The following is a 20,677-nucleotide window of genomic DNA, read 5'->3' as shown; positions in this document are numbered from 1 at the left end:
CAATCCGTACCTCCATCCCAAAGACATTCTTTTATTAAATAAGACAGCTACGAAGAGAGCAGAGAACACCAGGCTGTGGAGGGGGAGGAGAGGAGGAAAGGATTTTTCAAAAAAATCTTCCCCATTCGTCCTTTCAAAATCTCTCATTCCTCTCCTACCCCTAAAAACTTTTCTCTATAGGTCCATGGATCCCCTTCTAACTCTTGGGGGAGAAGGGAACAGATGACAAGATTTTGAGTGGATGAACATCTGGGGCAGAAACAGCAGCTCTTGGGCTCAACCAGAGGCCATTTACAGCTCTTTTACCCAATTAAAAAAAAATGCAACGTCTCGTTTTAAACATCATATCTATAAAAGCATGAATTTGGCCATCCTCTAGTCCAGAGGTCTCCAACTTTTTTGGAGGCCCAAGGGGCACATTTGGAACTCTAAGAAACTGTTGTGGGCACCACAAAACACCCATTTCATTGATGAAAAACTGGCAATGCTCAGAAACACTTCTGCCCCAAACAGGCAAAGCACCTACCCACACCCCAAGACAAAAAAAGGGAAAAAAGCAGGCAACCTCCTCCCATGTAACCAAATAAGCCGTCATTTTCCAAAAACTGGGAAAGGCAAGGGGCCTTGATGACTACCAACGGGGGTGTCTGAGGGTGCTGTGGTGCCCACAGGCACCATGTTGGAGACCCAAGCTCTAGCCTGACCCAGCAAACAGGCCCCAGGGCATGAAGGGGCTGAGGTGGACCAATTAAATTCTCAGTGGCTCTCACCACATCCTTTGGGACTTGCTGGGAAAAGTCCCAGGGGAGGGCAAAATCTGCCCCCTGCGCCAGGCAAGTGGGGTCACCAAGATCAGGCTTAAGTTGTCCACCCCAAATAAATATGGCTGGGTGGGGCAGGATGTGTGTGTGTGGGGAGGAGATAGCACAAGGCCTCGGCCAGAAAGTCACATTATATACCTCTGCGTTTCTTGGCGTTGTCAATAATTTGAAATGGGGCTCTCACAAAGAAGAGCTTACACCCAGAAACCCACCCCCACCCCGAGCGCCAATCTGTGTGCTTGTGCGCAAGGGGCATTTCTGCAAAACAAAACAGAAAACAAAAACCAGCAGGAAAAAAAGAGCGGGAACAGCTGTGTGCGGTTCAGCTTCAGATATTCCTCGCCCCTCCGTTTCCTCTTTGTCCAACAAAAATATACTATTTCCCTTCCCTTCAGGCCTGGCAGATAGGATGAACTGTCCTTCTATAGAGAAAAAGAACTGGGCTTCAACAACACTAAAGAGCATGAGTCATCTTTAAAACATCCCCTTGCCTGATATCTGGAAGGCAAGGCTTTCTCTAGGAACTTGACTGCTGTCTGGACCAGTGACAGAGCGTGTGTGTGTGTGTGGTTCTCTCTGCCTCTCTCTCTCTCTCACACACACACACGCCACAGACTGCCCACATCTTTTGTCTTAGGCCAGGAGCCGAGTGCTCCACGGCTGCCATTAGACTGCTTCCCCACCCCACTCACTGTGTTCTCAGCTCTGGGAGGAAGGGAAGATGTTGCCATTGCTTGGCAACCACAGCACAGGTTCCTCAGTGTTGAGGAATGTGCCTTGCTGTTACTAGGCAACTGCAAACGGTTCTCTTTCCATCCCCTCTGGGAAGAGGGAGTATTGCCCGGGGAGAATCCCAAGGGCTAGACAGAGAGGCCTGGAGGGCCACATTTGGCCCCTGAGCCTCCCCATCCCTTCCCTACAGACTTTCCTACTGAGGGAGAGAAGGCAAAAGGACAAGATGGGTGGACTGCTCTGAACCTTCCAGACCCCCCCCACCTCCCACTCCCTTTCTTAAATCCCAGCTTGTATGAGTAAAATATTGAAAATCTTTTTTCTCTCTTTGGGTTTTTTTTTTGGGGGGGGGGGTGCAAAAAAAAAGAGCATAGCCAAGAGGAAACAAATGGCACCCAAAGAAGTAAAGTCACTGTCCCTTCTCCTGGGGACAAATACCATCTCCTTACTCAAAGGCTGCTTTGAGTTAACATTTTATTGCATCCTGAAATCTCCATCGGGTAGCAGGAATTTGGGCAGGGAATTCAAGTTTCTACTTGAAATTCAAGAAGTAGCCCATTTCAACAAATTGTTCTGGGTTTCAATACCCTCTTCCTTGTCGTTTCCAGGCAACGCGAGTGAATTTTGTTAAAAAAGCAACAGGGATAAAAAGATAGAGAAGGGAGAGAAAAAGAGGTCACAGTAGCTTTTTGGTTAGTTCCAACTGTGCCAGTCACTTCACAGCTGCCCCACTCAGCAAGGAATCCAGGCATCAACCAGGCAGCCTCTTCTCGGAATAATCACTGCGTCAAAGGCCTTGCCCCTAGGCCACCAAACTTCACACCACCTGCAATGCCGTGGCTTCTCCATCCAACTGATATTTGATCTGGCTGAGTTCCTCCAGCTCTTGCTGGTGCCGGTCAGTCTTGTGTCCCACTAGGGAGCGGTAGAAGTGCAGGGCAAAGATAATGAAGATGACGCCAACTGGGACCATGATGACGGTGGAGGCCATGGCAGCGTTCCAGCCGGAGTTATCTGGAGGGGCCACAGTGGTGTTACCAGCAAGGGCCGGCACAGGCGGGCAGCACTTTGTGGCGGAGGAGACGCTGCCAACGGGCATAAATTTGACCCAACAGATCAACACCACCTCGGTGAGGAAGAGGAAGATTCCTAAGGCAGTGGAGAAGCCCCACGCCAGCTCAATATAGCGGTGCATGCGTTCGTGGGGAGACTCGTTGACCGAGTTGAGGTTGTGAATGTTGCTGACGGCTTCGATGTTGGGCAGGATGCAGGTGCTCACCATGAGGGCAAAGAGGTGGACCGCCACCAGCACTGTGGTACAGGCACTGAAGGCTACCAGCAGCTCCCGGGGGTAGTCATAATCCTCCAGCTGCACCTCTACCATGGCTACCTGGAAGGGAGGGAAATAGGATTATCTTCTATTACTTAAATACAGGGATGATGGGAGTTGTAGTCCAAAACTTCTGGAGGGCACCAGGTTGGGGAAAGCTGTCCTAGGCCAACATTCTAAACCAGGGAGAGTCAGCATAGTGCCTGCCCTCCATGCTGGGTTGCAACTCCCATCATTCCTGACTTTGGCTGTGCTTGCTGGGGATGATGGGAGTTGGGAGTCCAACGGAATCTGGAGGGCACAATGTCGGCTACCCCTGCTTTAAACAGAGTGTTGGACCAGGACCAGGAAGATCCAGGTTCAATGCATGTTTACTCAGAAGTTCAGTCGTCCTGAGTTCAAAGGGACTGACTCTTGCTCTTGTGTTTAGGATGGCAGCCTCAGTTTCCTTCGGAAGAGAGCAGTACCTTTGTAATTGTTGCTTTATTTGCAAAAAAAACAGAGCACAAGTGGAGAGAAACAGCCACTCCTGCATGGGCTTTCAAGAGAGGAATTTGTGCAGCACCCCGCCCAGAGGCTGCAACCCAATTCCCAGTTAACCCCTGAGATAAACCCTCCGTCTCTATCTGTCCAGTTTGCGTTCTCTCCCACACACACGCACAAAGATCACAGTAAGGTTCTTTTGTTAAAGCTCTAGCTCTCATCCAGCAACAAACAGAAGAAAAACCACAGCTAAAACATGCGCCACTGATGGGCCTTTGCGCATATACAAAGATATAGATATCTCAGTAATCCTCAGAAACGGAACCCCCTAAATTAAGGCAGTGTTATTCCAACATTGTAAGTGGGATGACTGAGGCCAAGAAGGCCCAGCCCTGCGGCAATTTGGTCAGCGCCTCCAGTTTTCAACTGCTTGGGTGGGGCGACGGGCAAATATGGTTTGCCCCACAGAAATGTGAGGAGCAGGTAGAGCCACCAACTCCCACTACGTGCTGGGGTCCTGTCACCCCACAGCGTGCTTTCAGAGAGCCAGTATGGTGGGGGTGGGAGTGGATTAAGAGTGTTGGACTACAGGGCAGGGGGAGACCCAGGTTCAAATGCTCCACTCAGCCATGAAGCTCACTGGGTGGCCTGGGGCCAGGCAACAACTCTCAGCCTAACCTTCCTCACAGGGAGGTTGCGAGGATGAAATGGGGTGGAGTGAGAGAGGACCATCTATGCTGCCTTGAGTTCCTGGGGGGAGGGAAAGAAAGAAAGAAAGAAAAAGAAAAAGTAAGGCCTGGGTGTGGCTTGTCTTGTTTCCCTCTGCTACACCTCTGTGGCTGAGGCCCGGAGCCATCATGGCTGGCCTTAAAAGCGGCATTCCTGTTAAATCCCAACTTGGCACCAGACCCTCTGCATGGATGAATGTGGGGAGGGGGGAAGAGGGGAAAGTGTCCCATATTCCAGTCGGACTGGTCGCAGCTCCAGATCTGGCTTAGATCCCAGTTCTTTGGCAGTTTCCCCAGAGAATGGGGATGCGGCAGGGTGGGTGGGAGAGGAGAGAGAGCAGATGGAGGATTTAGTCCACCGCAAGATAGTTCCCACAGCCTGGCTAGACACCAAAACCTTTGGGAAGCAAAGGAGGAGTCAGTTTTTAAGGAGCCCCGAGTGAGAGGGGGGAGCCCCTTCAAAAAGGTGAGGCTTGGCCAAAGAAGATTCCCCCAAGTAATCCCTGTGTGTGTGTGTGTGTGTGTGTTGCTGTGTCACAGTAAAAGAACCCTCGCCAACCTTGACGCCTTGAGTTTAGTTACTGGGGGGGGGGGAAGACAGTGGCGGTTGAGGGCTTATTTTCAGAAAGTGGACCACGTTAAACTGAGTGATGACAGCTGGCTGGCACAGGCCCTATGAGGTAGCACGTGCTGGAGACTCAGCTGAAGCTGACAGGGGATGAATGGAAGGAAATGGGGTGTGGGGGGGGGAAGGGCAGAGGACACTCGCATGCTGGCTTTGGTGGCAGGATTACAGGCTAGGTAGCAGCAGTTGTACCCTACTTAGGCCTGGAGCCTATGAAATCATAAGCGTCTCTGAGCACATGCAGAGTGCCTCCCACATACAGAGTGAGGAAGACTCATGTCAGAGGTATTGTTAAACCCCTGCGCTAAATCGAGACGACAGCTATGGGCAAGTCCGGAGCACATGCTCTTTATTACTGGAGGAGGAGAAAAATATGACGGTCCCTCATGTAGTGTCCCACTACTCACGTTAATCTTTAGACTCTCCTCCCCTCCCAGAAGCCCCAGCCCATTGGCTCCCAGTACTTCTTGCTCTAAGCAAGAGCCAAATGACAACGCTCAGGGGCAGGTTCTCTCCCACCCTCTCCCTCTGGGCCTCATTCAGAGGTCCCTTTAAGAGCAATTGGCTGAGACACCCAGAATATCTGCTCAGCCATGCCGCTGCCGCCGCTGCCACACGGGGCCACTGAGGGATTTTGACCAAGTGTTCACTTTTCGGCTCCTGCAACCCAGAGAGGGCGTCCTGCCAAGAGTCACCCTGTTCCCATGCGCTGGAGGCTGCCACAGGCGTCCCTTAGCCTTTGCTGCACTGTCCCTAGAGACACACAGCATCTTTCTAACTCCATTTCTTAGGCCCAATCTATACACTGCCAATTTCCTACACCCACCACGCTCCTGTCTAAGAAACTCACACGCAAAAAATGCACGCTCCCTCGAACACACACTTTTGCTTCACCATATTTACTGACACTGTTCCCAGGAAGCCATGACCAAAGAGTAACTTCCCAGTGCGTGAACCACCGAAACAAAACATAACTAAGATGTGCATGCGATACACTCACCAGGGTACCCACCCTCTCCAAGCAAGACTTAGAAGCTACCAAACTGTTTCTAAAAATGAGAGGCGCAGGCCTCCGGCTTGCCTGGAAGCATGTAGGGCTTGGCTGTTCTTAAGCAGTTGTGCGAGAAACCTCTCTGCATATACTCAGAGGCACTCTGCTGCCTTATGGTTTCACCGCTTCCAGGACCGAGGCCTGCGTTGACCCTGAAAACAGACTTCAGAGGTTCAGTTAGGCTCTGTTCTGACCCCCCAACATCCAGATGACCTCAAACTGGCACCTCTGCTCCCTATAGGAGAAAGTCCTCCACTGTATTCAAAACAATGACAACTTCTCTAGTTCTTTGTGCATGCTCAAAGGGCCTCATGTGCGTTACATCAAGGATCGAACACAGAAAAGAGGAAGCTGCCACATACCAAGTCAGACCTTGGATCCATCTGGCTCACTACTGTCAAGTGACTGGCAGCAGCCTTACATGGTTTCCCGTCCTACCTAGAGATGCCAAGAATTGAACCTAGGACCTTGTATACCGTACAACAACCCTGCAGGGCAGGGCAGTGTCATCCCACTCCTATCTCAACACCAGGCAGAGGTGGGTGGGTGGCAGCTCAGGCTGAGAGACCGGGGCGGCTTGCCTGAACAGAGACAACATTCAAACTGGAGACTTCCCTATCTCAACGCTCATGCTTCTTAGTCACCAGCCTTCGGTTTCCAACCCAGCCCGGCGCCACCTCCGCCGGACCAAAAGGTGCTCCAGCAAGAGAAGAACCTTCACATTTTCTTTCATAAAATCCCCGCCCCAAAAACTGGCGGTCCGGAAATAGGCCTTGCAGCCGGTCTAATTTCTCAGATCCTCCCTTCCCTGTCTAAGCTCCCCCTGTTGCTTTGGTTACAAGCAAATGAGATCACACAGGGCGGAATGCAGTTTTGCCTTGGGACCTTTTCTTTTTTAATCCCACTCTTCTTCCAAGGAACTCGGAATGGCGTTTGTTGGTCCCGTTCCCATTTTATACCCCTAACAACCCTGCAAGGTGGGTTAGGCGGGGCACCAGCGACTGGCTCAGGGTCAGCAGTGAGCTTTGCGGCTGAGCAGGGATTAGAAAACCCAACTCTCCCCAGTCGCTCTGACATAGAGATAAAGAGGACAACACACTTTAAAAGGCGGGCAGACCAATTTTGGGGCAAGGGCGTATGCGCGCGTGTGCTGAAGACCATCAAACAGTACAACCATTTTGGGAGGGAAGGGCAAGATGGAGGAGAAACTGGAGTAGCCTTCACAGCTACGGTTGCCATCTGGCATACGCTGGATATGAGAGTAAGCCCCACTGTACTGAAGATTTTATTTCCCAGTATTCTCTAGAATTGAGCTATATAGTCTATGCAGCCAATCTGATATTTGGCAAAAAATTATTACATAGCCTTAAGCAATTGGCCTTCTCTTTCTTTTGGTCTCAGTCCACTCATTCACATGGAACATGGGGCAAAGAGCGGGTCACGGTACCGCTGTGTATTTAAGCCCTACCCTGGTTGCCACTGGCAACTAGGAACCACACGGAGAAGGACCGTAGCTCAGAGGTAGAGCATCCACCTGGCATGCAAGGAGGTCGCAAGCGCAATCCCCGCCACCTCCAGATAGGACTGAGAAAAGCTTCTTCTGAAACTCTGGAGAGCTTCTGCCAGTCAGAGTAGACAATACTGAGCTAGATGGACTGAGAGTCTGAATTAGTATTATGTGGCTTCCTATATTCCCATGCAAGAAAACTGCAGAGCAGGTTGCGAGGAGAGGAGAAACAGATTGCTCCGTCACCCTCTGCATCCAGCATAGAAACAAAGTGGATTGCCAGAGGAAGAAAGCATCCACCTCCCCAGCCCTACACCCATCCAAGAAATGCTGAAGGAGGGACAGAGTTCTCCATTCCTCCTCTGCCTGCCCCCAACAGCCTAGTTTTCCTTTCTGCAGGCCAGCAACTTTTGTGGGCTTATTTACAAGGCTGTCATAATACTATCCTACTGCCTCACAGGGTTGTTGTAAAAGAGAGAACACATGTAAAGCTCTTCGGATTCGGTAAAGTGCTCTGTTATCCTTGCAACGATCTTATTAAGAACAACAGAGTACGGCAGGCTGGACACTGCAGGAGACAGCTGGCTCTACTACAAAATGTCTTGGACAGTGGCTGACAGGAGGTGACCACACAGGGAAAGGGTGTCAGAACTCCAAAGGCAGACAAAGTGGAATGATGTGCCCAGTGAGAGAAGGAACTACATATGTGCATTTATATGCTAGGCTTGATTTTTAAAAAGAGCCAGCTAGCCTTTTCTCCCCTGCAGATGCTGCTGGGTTTCAAAATTATAAGCAGGAGCCATGAGCCTACAGGATAGGGTGTGGTGCTATTGAAAGAAAAGTTTACCTAAGGTGGCACAAAGCCTAAATCTGCGGGATGGGATGCGTCTGCGGCAGCCCAGGATTACAGGAGGAAAAGCTGGAGATAGGAACTAATGGGTGGGTCCAGGCAAAGACAGCTAGTGAAAACTGCATGAAACTCCGTCACACACGGGTGGGGTTGGGGGTGAAATCATCACTGCATCTTCACCATCAAATATCATTTCGGCTATATCTGATGTTCAGGCTGTAAGTGCTCTTACTTATCTAGCCAAAACAGCATCCACCCACACACAAGAGGGAGTTACCAGCAGGCTATGAGTGGGGGGGGGAAATCAATTGTTAAACTTACAAGTGCCCCCCCGAGCAATTAAATAATAATCACCTAGTCACCTACAGCTTCATAAATAACACCCATTTCTCGGCATGGACGTACTTGTGCAGGGTTGCACATGCATGTTCAAAACTTCTTGATTAAAACTGAATGATTTCAATCCTAGGCCTTTCTCTCAAGGTGCACAGAGTTTCTTCCCACTGGTCTCCCCCTCGCCCTGCAAAATATCTGAAGGCAACATGTCTATGAGCATGTGCAGAGTAGCTATCTTTTGTGAAAGGAATTAGTTTAAAAAGTGCTTTTAATGGATCTAAGGACACATTGCCTTTAAGCATACTGTGCAATTCCCTTCTGATCAGAAGCAGTTATATTTGTAAGAGCAGCATATCAATGAAGGGAGGATCTTTAGATTACACTTCAAAAAAAAAGAGAGCAAAACACAGCACGTGCGCACACAACATTTATTGTCTGAGTTTACATCCTTCTGTTCTGGTAAGGCTAGAAAGTTAAACTCCGGTCCAGTGGTGCTGCAGCTTGCCTCACTTTCCACACTGTTGAGTTTTAATGCCCCACCTCCCAAACATCCAAAAGTAGAAGTTAAAACCACATTTAAGATGCTTCATTTCAGCACCATCCACGTGAAAGGAGGGAAAGGGGAAGTGAATGAGAAATTGGGTCATTGGGGGGAAAGTGTGCACGTGCATGGGTTATGAAGAACAGCCCCAGTTGGGACATTTTAAAACTAGAGGTGCCAAACGATAGGCCTGAACATTTGAGCAAAAGCTCTAGGGTGGCCTTAAGAAGCAAGGAAGAGTTGCATGTTTAAAGAAACACGAACAACTTTCTTCAAATGTCCCCCCCCCAAACATTTGCAAAGTTATAGCTGTATGATTTTCTTTTAATTTTCTACACCTGTTTCCCTCTCCCACTGGCCCTGCAAACCTCTCTTCTATGCACTTTTTGACAATCAACCCACTGAAACGTTGGCAAGGCGCTATTTGACTGTAGGCAAATACCGCCAAGGTCTTCACCCATTTGTTCATTTTTCACATTTGAGAGATCTGTCTGAAATTAGTATGGGATTTTATGATGCACTGAGGGTATATTTTACTTTGCGTGTGAGCCAGGCCTGAGGCCGGAGGGACCACCCCCTAAAGTTTTCTGTCCCCCCTATTTTTTTAAAAAAAACAAAAAATAAATACTTAGCCCCTTTACTACTGTTGGTGTGCCCACACTTTTAGGCTGACTATGGGCCTGGTGTTAGCAATCCTGTTCTCTCATATTCTGATTGGATGGTGGCAGAGAGAAGATAGACATTTTTTTAAAAATCAGATGAGGACAAAATGTTTTGAGAAAATATGGAGTAAGGACTTTTTTGGTTTCATTTCCTCTCTCTAAACTGAAATTGCTACATAGGACAATTCTTAGGTGCTTATAAATAATAAAACAACAACAAAAGCTGAATAATGACCATTAGGCACCGCAGAGCAAGTTTTCCCCCAATCATTGATACACTAGTTGGGAACTGGCAAGAGGGCTATTGCCAGGGGCGGCCAAAGATATTTTGCTGCCTGGGGCAGAGAAGCAAATGGGGTGGTGTCCCCACGCAGTAAGGTGCATCACTGGTCAAGTTTTTGCATCTGAGGTAGAAAAGCCCACAAGGGCCTCTCTTCTTCCTAAAATACAGTAATAACTGTTCACTGCCCTTTCACAGAATCCAGCATCGGCTGCCTCACTCTGCCCAATGTTAGGGTCAGCTTGGATATTACACTCACGTCCTGCTTGGGGGCATCCCCATAGCATCTGGTTAGCCACAGAACAGAATGCTGGACTAGACGGGCCTTTAGTCTGATCCAGCAGGACCCTGATATCTAGCACCAGGGAGACCTGGGTTCAGTTCCCCACTCAGCCATGCAGCCCACTGGGTGGCCTTCCGCCAGTCATTCTCTCTCAGCCTAAAATACGTCACAGTTTTGTTGTGAAGATAAAATGGGGTGCAGAGAACCTTGTACACCATCCTGAGCTCTTTGGAATAAATGTGGCATCTGTGTAATATAATAATAGGAATTATTTTACACAATATGCTAGGTATAAGAACAGCAACCCTATGTACTCCATGAAAGAGGGCTATGATGGTTACTTAGATTGGGAGAGGGGAGGCCTTCTGTGCATGCTCAGACATCTTCTCTACTTCAGTTGCATGGTGGAATCCCTGGTGTTTGGAAAAGAACCACACACACACACACCCTGATGAAACTGAGTTGCAGCAAAGAAGTACTGACAGAGCAGAGGCTCAAGGTGGCTCCAAAAAGCAAGCAGAGGCTCACGCTACCAAGGAACATAAACACAAGCTGATGGGGAAGGGCGTAGCTTGGCAGCAGAGCATCTGCTTTGCATGTAGAAGATCCCAAAAGATCCCAGGTTCAATCCCTCAAAGCACCCAGTCAGGGCTGGGAGAGACGCCTGCCTGAAGCCCTGGAAGAGCCACTGCCCATCAGTGTGGATAACACCGAGAGAGGTGGACCTACAGCCTGACTCCACCTTAGGCAGCTTCTCATGTCTTCTTTCCCGTGGAGTATTTTCAAACTATACGGGCATGGGAAAGACAGTTCCCTTTCCAAGATGCGCAGTTGATTTCGGATCCAAACTCCAGAGATATTACAGCACACGGGCAATCCTGGAGCACACCGACAGCACTGTTATGGCTTAAGCTTTTGTGGACCAGAGCACCAGATACCCTAGTCCACAAAAGCACATACCACCACAAAAGCTCCTCATCTTTAAGGTGCCACAAGACTCTGGGGGTGCTTGTAGGTCTGTTCAGACAAAGGAAAGGGGGGCAGTGGGGTGGGGTGGCAATTCAAATCACTATCCATTGTCAAACTGGTGGCTACTTTAGTTAACATCAAGTCAGCAATACCGCCTCTGTCTTCTTGCAAGCATCAGGCCTTGCACTCTCAGCCCACTTGGGCAGCAGCAGCACAGAGGGGCCCACTCAGCTGGAAAAGTCTCAAGATTCCCACCATATTTTGGGGAGAAGAAAGGTGGCAGCAGGGAGGGGAACAGAAGCGGCAGCATGCATCATAAATGGGGACCCAGACCCAGAGCTTGGAAAAGTTACTTTTTTTGAACTACAACTCCCATCAGCCCCAGCCAGCATGTCCACTTGATTGGGCTGATGGGAGTTGTAGTTCAAAAAAAGTAACTTTTCCAAGCTCTGCGCCAGACCTAACTTCTCTGCTCTTACCACCCACACTCATGCCAGCCTTTGCATAGAACTCCGGACAGTCCTAACGCTACTGAAAGAGTTACACAGTCCTTAAAAATATATTTAAAAAGTAGAAGGTGATTTTGACTAGCTTGTTTTGTCAAAACTCCTGGGCTCTATTCGTAACTCTGGGAAGGGTCTACTAATTATGAACCAGCAATCCAGAAGCCCGATAGTGGAAACAGAGAAAAAGGACGTAATAGTTAGTGTATTCGGATTATCTCAGGAAAGGGAGCAATGACTAGTGGTTATAACAACAATATTCCTGGATTCTCCTGGGAGGAAAAAGCACAAAGGGGCTTAGCAGCATGGGATACGGAAGCAGAGCCTCCAAATTCTCCGGAAAGTAAGCCTAGTGACAAGTGTTTACACCCACGGAACAAGGGCCTGCCGTGTTCAAGCAGCCTTCGCCAACCTGGTGCCCTCCAGGTGTTTTGGAGAACTCCCATCAATCCCAGACAGCTGTGAGAGTTGCAGTCCAAAACATATGGAGGACACCAGCTTGGCGAAGGCTGGGTTGGAGCCGCGCGCTTCAGAACAAGCCTCCCTGGGAAGCAGGTGGGGGTGGCCTCTGTCCCCACTTACCATGGCGAACCCCGAGAGCAGGGCCGAGGTCCGGCTGGAGGCTTTGAGCTTGGCCCGGCTGAGGTAGAGCCGCCGCCAGTTGAGGGCGTGCAGGGAATGCTGGTTGGCGCTCATCAGCTCCAGGTAACTCCGCCGGACAAACTCCCGGTAGGTGGCCGAGGCGCCCAGAGTCTCCGAGGATTCGGGGTTCAGCGGCTCCCGCTCTCCTTCTGCCCCCTCGGCGTCTGCCCCCTCGGACCCTCCGCCGGGCTTCATCGGTCCGGGAGGAGGGAAGGGACCAGTTGCGCTGCCGGGAAAAAAAAAGCGCTGGAAAGGACAGGGGGGGGGGAGGCAAATCCGAGGAGTGGCCGGGGCGAGAATGGACGAATTGCCCAACAGCAGCGGGGTGGAGGGAGCCCACAGAGGGAGGGGTAGGGGCGAGGGTTTAACAAAGGGAGAAAAGGGTCTGGGGGGAGGCGGAGTAAATTCGGGGGTGTCTTGGGTCACAGATTTGGGGGGCGCCTGGGGAAGGTCTGGGCTAGGAGGCGGCAGGGAACAAAGGTGCGTGTGGGAGGGGGAATCCCGGCAAAGTGGGGCCACCCCCGACTAAAAGTGGGGGGGGGAGGGAGGCGGCGAGGGGGGGTGGCGGCGAGGAGCGAAGATGTTGCCAAGGCGAGAGGAGCCGCCGAGAGCAAGAGCGGACCCTCCCCGAAGATCAAAGAGAGAGGAGGGGAGGGGAGGAAAGGGGGGGTTAACGGAGGGAGCAGTGACGGGGGCTGCGGGTGGTCGGAGGAGAAGCAGACAAGGAAAAGTCCGACGGGAGCGCCCGGATCCAGCGCCGCGTCGGGTAAAAAAGTTGCGATTCGCGCAGGCAGCTGGGCTGGGCGAGAACCAGCGGACGGGAAAGAGGCGGGACGGCGGGCGGGGAGAAAGGAGTTTGCTTTGGCTCCCAGCCGCCGGCATTTAAAGGGGAAGCAGCGAGAGAAGAGAAACGATGGGATGGGATGGGATGGGACGGGGTGGGAGGGCGAACGGTCCTTAAGTGATTATGGTTTTATTAGACAATGGTGAAGAATTCAAAAGAAGGGTAGGAGTGGGGAGGGCAGCTATGAGAGACCTAGAAAAGGACCTCAAATGCAAAGATGTATCACTGAACACTAAAGTCAGGATCATTCAGACCATGGTATTTCCGATCTCTATGTATGGATGTGAAAGTTGGACAGTGAAAAAAGCGGATAAGAGAAAAATAAACTCGTTTGAAATGTGGTGTTGGAGGAGAGCTTTGCACATACCATGGACTGCAAAAAAGACAAATAATTGGGTGTTTTTGTTGTTGTTATGTGCCTCCAAGTCGACTATGACTTATGGCGACCCTATGAATCAGCGACCTCCAACAGCATCTGTCATGAACCGCCCTGTTCAGATCTTGTAAATTCAGGGCTGTGGTTTCCTTTATGGAATCAATCCATCTCTTGTTTGGCCTTCCCCTTTTTCTACTCCCTTCTGGTTTCCCCAGCATTATTATCTTTTTTAATTAATCATGTCTTCTCATTATGTGTCCAAAGTAGGATAACCTCAGTTTCATCATTTTAGCTTCTAGGGATAGTTCTGGTTTAATTTGTGCTAACACCCAATTATTTGTCTTTTTCGCAGTCCATGGTATGTCCAAAGCTCTCCTCCAACACCATATTTCAAATGAGTTTATTTTTCTCTTATTTACTTTTTTCACTGTCCAACTTTCACATCCATACATAGAGATTGGGAATACCATGGTCTGAATGATCCTGACTTTAGAGTTCAGTGATACATCTTTGCATTTGAGGACCTTTTCTAGTTCTGTCACAGCTGCCCTTGCCAGTCCTAGCCTTCTTCTGATTTCTTGACTATTGTCTCCATTTTGGATAATGGCTGCACCAAGGATTGATAATCCTTGACAAGTTCAATGTCCTAGTCAACTTTAAAGTTACATAAATCTTCTGTTGTCATTACTTTAGTGTTCTTGACGTTCAGCTGTAGTCCTGCTTTTGTGCTTTCCTCTTTAACTTTCATCAGCATTCGTTTCAAATCATTACTGGTTTCTGCTGGTAGTATTAGAACAAATTAAACCAGAACAATCGCTAGAAGCTAAAATGATGAATGAGGTTGTCATACTTTGGACACATAATGAGAAGACAGGATTCCCTAGAAAAGACAATAATGCTGGGAAAAACAGAAGGGAATAGAAAAAGAAGAAGACCAAACAAGAGATGGGTTGATTCCATAAAGGAAGCCACAGACCTGAACTTACAAGATCTGAACAGGGTGGTTTATAACAGATGCTATTGGAGGCTGCTGATTCATAGGGTCACCAAAAGTCATAATTGATTTGAAGGCACATAACAATAAGGTGATTTTGATATTGATATCCCGCCTTTTCTCCAAGGAGCACAAGGGGGCATACATCACTCTCCATTTTATCCTCACAACATCTCTGTGAGGTAGATTAGACTGAGAGACAGTGACTGACCCAAGATCCCCCAAAGAGCTTCCTGGTTGAGACAGGATTTGAATCCTGGTCTGCAAAAAGGAGGAAGATGGGGTGGGGAGAGAGATGCTATTAAGAGTGCAGGCCCTCCGCAGGTTTATTCAGAGAAGTAAGCCCTGCTGTGCTCAATGGGCTTACCGGGTGGGATGTCCATGCAATTCACTTCTCTGAGTAGCCACCTACAGGCACTGTAAGGAAGGGATGTTGGGATCCCCTGGAATGGAAATGGACTGCCTTCAAGTCGACCCCAACTTATGGCTACCCTATGCACAGGGTTTTCATGGTAAGAGGTATTCAGAGGGGGTTTACCATTGCCTCCCTCTGAGGCTAGTCCTCCCCAGCTGACTAGGGCCTGCTCAGCTTGCCACAGCTGCACAAGCCAGCCCCTTCCTTGTCCGCAACTGCCAGCTGGGGGGCAACTGGGCTCCTTGGGAGTATTTATTAATTTATTTATTAATTAAGCTTATAAACCGCCCGACTAGCAATAGCTCTCTGCAGCTTACCCACGGCTGCACAGGTGGCAGGAAACATAACCCGTGAGCCACTCACTGTGGGGTGATATTTAGCTGGCCCTTGACACCCAGGAGACACGATCAGGGATTGAACTTACAGACTCGCCTGGTATAGAGTTGGTATGAAGTGAGAAGGCGTTCCCTTAAGGCACAGGTGGTGAATATGTGGGCTTCCAGATGATGTTGGACTCCAGCATCAACCCCAGGCAAGAGTGACCAGTGGTCAGGGATGATGGGAGTTGTAGTCCAGCAAGATCTGGAGGACTACGAACTCCCCGCCCCTGCCTTGAAGATGTGCATCATCAAGCGGAGGGTGCATGTTTACATGCTACACCAGGTGTGGGGAACCTTTGGTGTTCCAGGTGTTGCTGAACTACAACTCCCATCATCCCTGGCCATTGGCCATGCTGGTTAGGGCTGATGGGAGATGCAGCTTAGCAGCATCTGGAGCACCAAAGGTTCCCCACACTTGTGCTACACCAGAGGTGATAAACCTATGGACCTCCAGATTTTTTTAGACCACAATGCCCATCAGCCTCAGCCAGTATGACCAATGGTCAAGGATAATGGGAATTCTAGTCTGCACCATTTGAAGAGCAGAAAGTTAGCAGTCCCTGTGCTATGCACACACATGGCAGCAGCTTCACTCCCAGACAGTTCTCCTTGCATGTAGAAAAGTAGCACAGCAAGGTAGGAAGGGTTGGCCTAACTTTTCTCCTGAGAATTCTGAAGGGAACGTTAACACATGCAGCGCTTCCCCACAGATTGGTGCTACCATTGTACTAAAAATACGGCTAATTTCTGCCACATATGGAGGACTGGCCTGAAAATTAACTTGCTTTGGAAAAAGGATTAGCTATATGTCATATCTAATATTAGGTTATACAGTACAATCACTAGATCGTCTCATGATGTTATTAGGTTATACTTGAATGATGCAGTAAAGAGAGGACATCATGAGCTACTATGGAGCCTGCTACAAACATTGTTACTAAGGGCTTATCCAAACGGAGTGGGATAATCCACCGTTTCCATATCCGGTTTGTCAGCTGATAGTCCTCACTTTTCGCCTTTTTGTTCGCTGTTTCCCAATGAAAAAAAATGTCCCAATGAAATTCCTGATTTCAAACAGCAAATCACATTTTTGCCGGTATTGGAAGGAGCGGATTTAACCCGCGAAAATGTGTGACACTGCGCAACGTCATTTGGACGACCGAAAAATAATAAGCACACATAGAGCACGTGTTACATATTTTGCAGTCGTCTGGATGAGCCCTAAGTGGACAGACTGTAAAATACCAACACTGAACATGTGATTGGTTAAAATCTGGAATATTGCAAAGAAATGGCAAAGGTTACAGAGTGTGTTAAATTACAGGACATCAGGACGGGGGCACACAAAAAGTTTTTATGATAATTGGGCATTTTTATAATTGGGCAAATGATGAGGGACAGATATGGACTAGACATTAACTGCTATAATTCTTTTAAACTAATTTAAATCTTTTGGTTAATTATAATATTTATAACCTCAGACTATATTGCATTAGTTGTCTTTATATTGTTGTAGCATACTCGATTGCATTTGTCACACTATTGGTATTTTAATATGTATAAACCTGGAACTGATCTGAATAAGGAAATATTAAGATGGATTTATATTGGGTGACTTATACATGTGACCAGGTTTTTGAATACTGACCTGAGCTGATTGTAAAAATATTATCAGTCCCTTTTGATATACGAAGATCTGATTATTGTTCTCCTTGATTGCATATCTTGATGGAAAGTAAATGTAATTACATGTATGTATCCATGCATACGTTTAATTTCAAAACATAAAATGAAAAGAAGCTCTGTGGTAATTTGTGGGAAGAGGGGTTGGTTAAGGGTTCTGAACCAGTTACTGAACATTTCTGGGCCTAAACTGGAACCAGCCTGGAAAAACTTCAGTTGCAGCTGAACCTAACCAGGAACCAAACCAAAGCATTTAATGGCTTTGACTTCCTGCTATAGTCACTGCCAGTCAGAGTAAACTGCTAGGCTGGATGGACAATAGTTCTGACTTAGAATCACAAAACGTGGACATTGGAAGGGACGATGGGAGTCACCAACTCCTTGGTCAATGCAGGATCCACAGGGCAGGATGAAAGTTGTTAGGAAACCCCCCTATTCCCCTCACAGAGCTACAATTCCCAGAGTTCCCTGGGAAGAGGGGTTGACTGTTAAACCACTCTGGGAATTGTAGGTCTGTGAAGGAAGTAGGGGGTCTCCTAACAACTCTCAGCACCCTTAACTACAATTCCCAGGATTCTTTGGGGAGAGAGCCATGACTGTTTAAAGTGGTGTCATAGTGCTTTAAATGTATGGTGTAGATGGATTTCCTGATCCACTTGATATAAAGTAGCTTCCTATATTCCAGTAATTATCTGCTCAGAGGCAAGCCCCATTGAGTTCAGTGGGACCAACTGCCAAGGTCATTGCATACAGCAGGCATCCCCCAACCAGGTGCCCTCCAGGTGTTTCAGTTAAACTACAACTCCCATCTTCCTTGGTCATTGGCCGGGCTGGTGGAAGTCTTCGCAAGCTGAGAAAGCCTGGGGTACAGGACTTTAGCCTTACGTTTACAGTTTCAGTATCTTATAGTATGTTGACTCAGTAATGAAGATTATCAATATTTGTCAGCCAAATGCCAAGTAAAATATTTACTCTGAAATGGATACACTAAAATATTAGCTATTGATTTTCATGTCCTAGAGACACACTGTTTTTTGTTACAAATGTTGCACATCTATGTCAATGATGTCTAGGAAAATTGAAGATTGGAGATATTTTCTATGATTGGTATTTCAATAAATTCTCATGTGTTTGTAGTACAAGATTTTAAAAAAATATTTACCCTGACTTTTTAAAATCTCCGTGCACATTGATTGCTGATTATGGAAATGCATTATTTTCCGTGTGGGTTAATCCCTCCCCCGGCACTGCTGTTCTGATTAAAATCAGAGTTCCCACCAGCTGCTTTAAAGTTGAGTTGGTTTTTTTCTTTTCTTTTAAAATCTAGAGATCTGCTCACAGGTCTGCTGCGTTGGCCAGTCACAAGTTTCCGTCATGTATAGTTACTTCAGATATGACCAAAGCAGGTTGAATGGGGCCATTCAGAGATGTAACAAAGGCTACGTATGGAGACCAGGCCCAGCAGGCAGTTTGTTGCAGGGGCAAATCTCTGTGAAAAACATTAAGATGGGACTGTCAAATGGGCTAGCCACAGACACAGCTGCAGTTTCCCACACAGTGACTTTGGGATCACATCAGAACATTTTCCCTGCCCCACCGTTCCCTGAACTGGGGAAATCACATCCAAGCTGGCCCAGTCTATACATGCGGCAAGAGGAGGTTGTGGCCTGAAGGGGTGCAAGTAAAGATTGCACCATTTCAGACTGCAGATAGGAATGCCATTCCTGAAGACTTTCCTCTGTTAAAAGCTCCCTGCAGATGGAAAAACAGCATAACAGGCTGCGTCTAGGAGCTCTATCCCTGAAATAGCTGCTAGTTTTTTATTTGCATTGAGGTGTGTGTGTGTGTGTGTGTGTGTGTAAGAGCATTCAGATTGGTATATTCCACATGTGGTTTGAAGTGGTAGAATCCATTCTATCAAAAGATAGAATGCATCCCTGGGCTCCTGCCAGGAGGAAGGGCAGGATATAAATCAAATGATAAGTTAAATAAATAAATAAATAAATAAAGGCAGAAAGTGGCAAGCATCCAAGAAGCTGAAAATAAAACAGGGGGAAATCCCAAGACGCTGGAAAATGTGGTGTTTATTTATTTATTTATTTTAAAAAGCCCAACACTTAATTGTAATATTCTTTTCTAGCAAGATTTGATGGTTGTCTATCATTTCAAGCAATCTTGCTAGAAAAGAATATTACACAGATCAGTCCATCCACCGACGAAGGCCAGGCAATATGGTGGCCGAAATGCGTTGGGTTGTTTTTTAAAAAAATAAACACCACATTTTCCAGCATCTTGGGATTTCCCCCCTTTTTTTACTGTAGAGTTCATTCTATCATCTTAGCCTTCTGCCACCGCATTCTGACCTCATAGTACTGCATACATAGACTAGGCCATAGCTGCAAGTGTATCCATGGCCCGCCTGAATAATATCTTACACATGCAGAGGCATTGCTCAAGAGAACTAGATGAAGCCTCTAAATCAGGTTCAATGTCCTGTGAGTGCTCAAAAGGAATCACTTCCTAGAAAATATACACTCCAGGCCAGAGCTTGTGGAAAATCAAATAAAATTTGAATTAAAAAATAATTTAGTCAATCAAAAGGGAGGAAACTGATGAAAATGATTTAAAAGGCAAAAATGAAAAGGGCCTTCAAGGGCTTCTCCATCTGATAGAGGTATAAAGTTGTGGCATGAGAATCAAAATGGTTTGACCATTGACAGTTCCCTCCAAGAAGCCTGGGGTGGGGGTGGGGGCTGAGAATATGAATTAACATGAACACACACACACACACCACAGAGCCTGGTTCTGAACACACACACACACACACACACACACACACACACACACACACGCACAGAGCCTGGTTCTGAAGGGAGTGAAATGAGATAAAACAAGGGCATCATACAAGATCTCTTGAAATAAACCAATATGGAGCAATGTTAGGATTCAAACCTGCAGTAAAAATACAGAATTTAGCCTGTATGCAACCGCCCAGCTGTGGCTAAAGGGGGGGAACTGCAAGGAGCTCAGCTAGAGGAGTACACCATCACGAGAAGCTTCTATCTATCAGTAGACGTTGAGCAGGTCAAGCAAAACTACCCGGCTAAAAGCTTCCAGGTCAGACTTTCTCTCTCCGGTCCGAGTAAAAAAACTCAAGGGTTGCTTATCATCTGACTACCTTCACACACATCTTGTGCCCTCAACAGAAAAATAGATGAAAGGCAGACAGATGTGCACATGGTGGATGTATCGGAGATCTGAGGATGGCCAAAAATATGTAGGAAGGCATAAAGACACAGCTACATTCTGGGCATCAGGCTCGTACACTTAACTGACGGGAAATATAAACCTGACAGGATATACTTATTGGGCAGCTTCCTGTGTTTCTGTCCAGTCAGACCACTGATCCATCCAGCTATGTTATTATCTGCTCACCCCAGCCTTTGTCAACGAGGTGGCCTCCAGATCAGAGCTTGGAAAAGTTACTTTTTTGAACGACAACTCCCATCAGCCCAATCCAGTGGCCATGCTGGCTGGAGCTGATGGGAGTTGTAGTTTAAAAAAGTAACTTTTCCAAGCTCTGCTCCAGATGCTTTTCAAGTTGCAGGAAGCCAGAGTTCGACTGGACATCAGAAAAAACTT

At 47.7% G+C, this 20,677-nt stretch overlaps 1 protein-coding gene across 1 annotated transcript; it reads right to left on the bottom strand.

Moving 5' to 3' along the window:
- Positions 1-2,010: 2,010 nt before the first annotated feature.
- On the bottom strand, positions 2,011-13,199 carry ORAI3 (ORAI calcium release-activated calcium modulator 3). The gene is made up of 2 exons (XM_061589753.1): positions 12,284-13,199; positions 2,011-2,943 (listed from the first exon to the last, which is right to left on the bottom strand). The coding sequence occupies exons 1-2, from the start codon at positions 12,536-12,538 to the stop codon at positions 2,371-2,373; spliced, it is 828 nt and encodes a 275-aa protein (XP_061445737.1). The 5' UTR covers positions 12,539-13,199; the 3' UTR covers positions 2,011-2,370.
- Positions 13,200-20,677: the final 7,478 nt, after the last annotated feature.

The sequence above is a fragment of the Rhineura floridana genome, chromosome 11 (assembly GCF_030035675.1).
Source record: "Rhineura floridana isolate rRhiFlo1 chromosome 11, rRhiFlo1.hap2, whole genome shotgun sequence".
Taxonomy (NCBI): domain Eukaryota; kingdom Metazoa; phylum Chordata; class Lepidosauria; order Squamata; family Rhineuridae; genus Rhineura; species Rhineura floridana.
This window is presented reverse-complemented; position numbering and strand designations above follow the sequence as displayed.

Excerpts from the sequence above, each read along its gene's own strand:
- ORAI3 (XM_061589753.1), bottom strand. The coding sequence starts at position 12,538 with ATGAAGCCCGGCGGAGGGTCCGAGGGGGCAGACGCCGAGGGGGCAGAA. Across the intron at positions 2,944-12,283 it reads TGCTCTCGGGGTTCGCCATG|GTAGCCATGGTAGAGGTGCA; the intron begins GTAAGTGGGGAC and ends CCTCCCTTCCAG.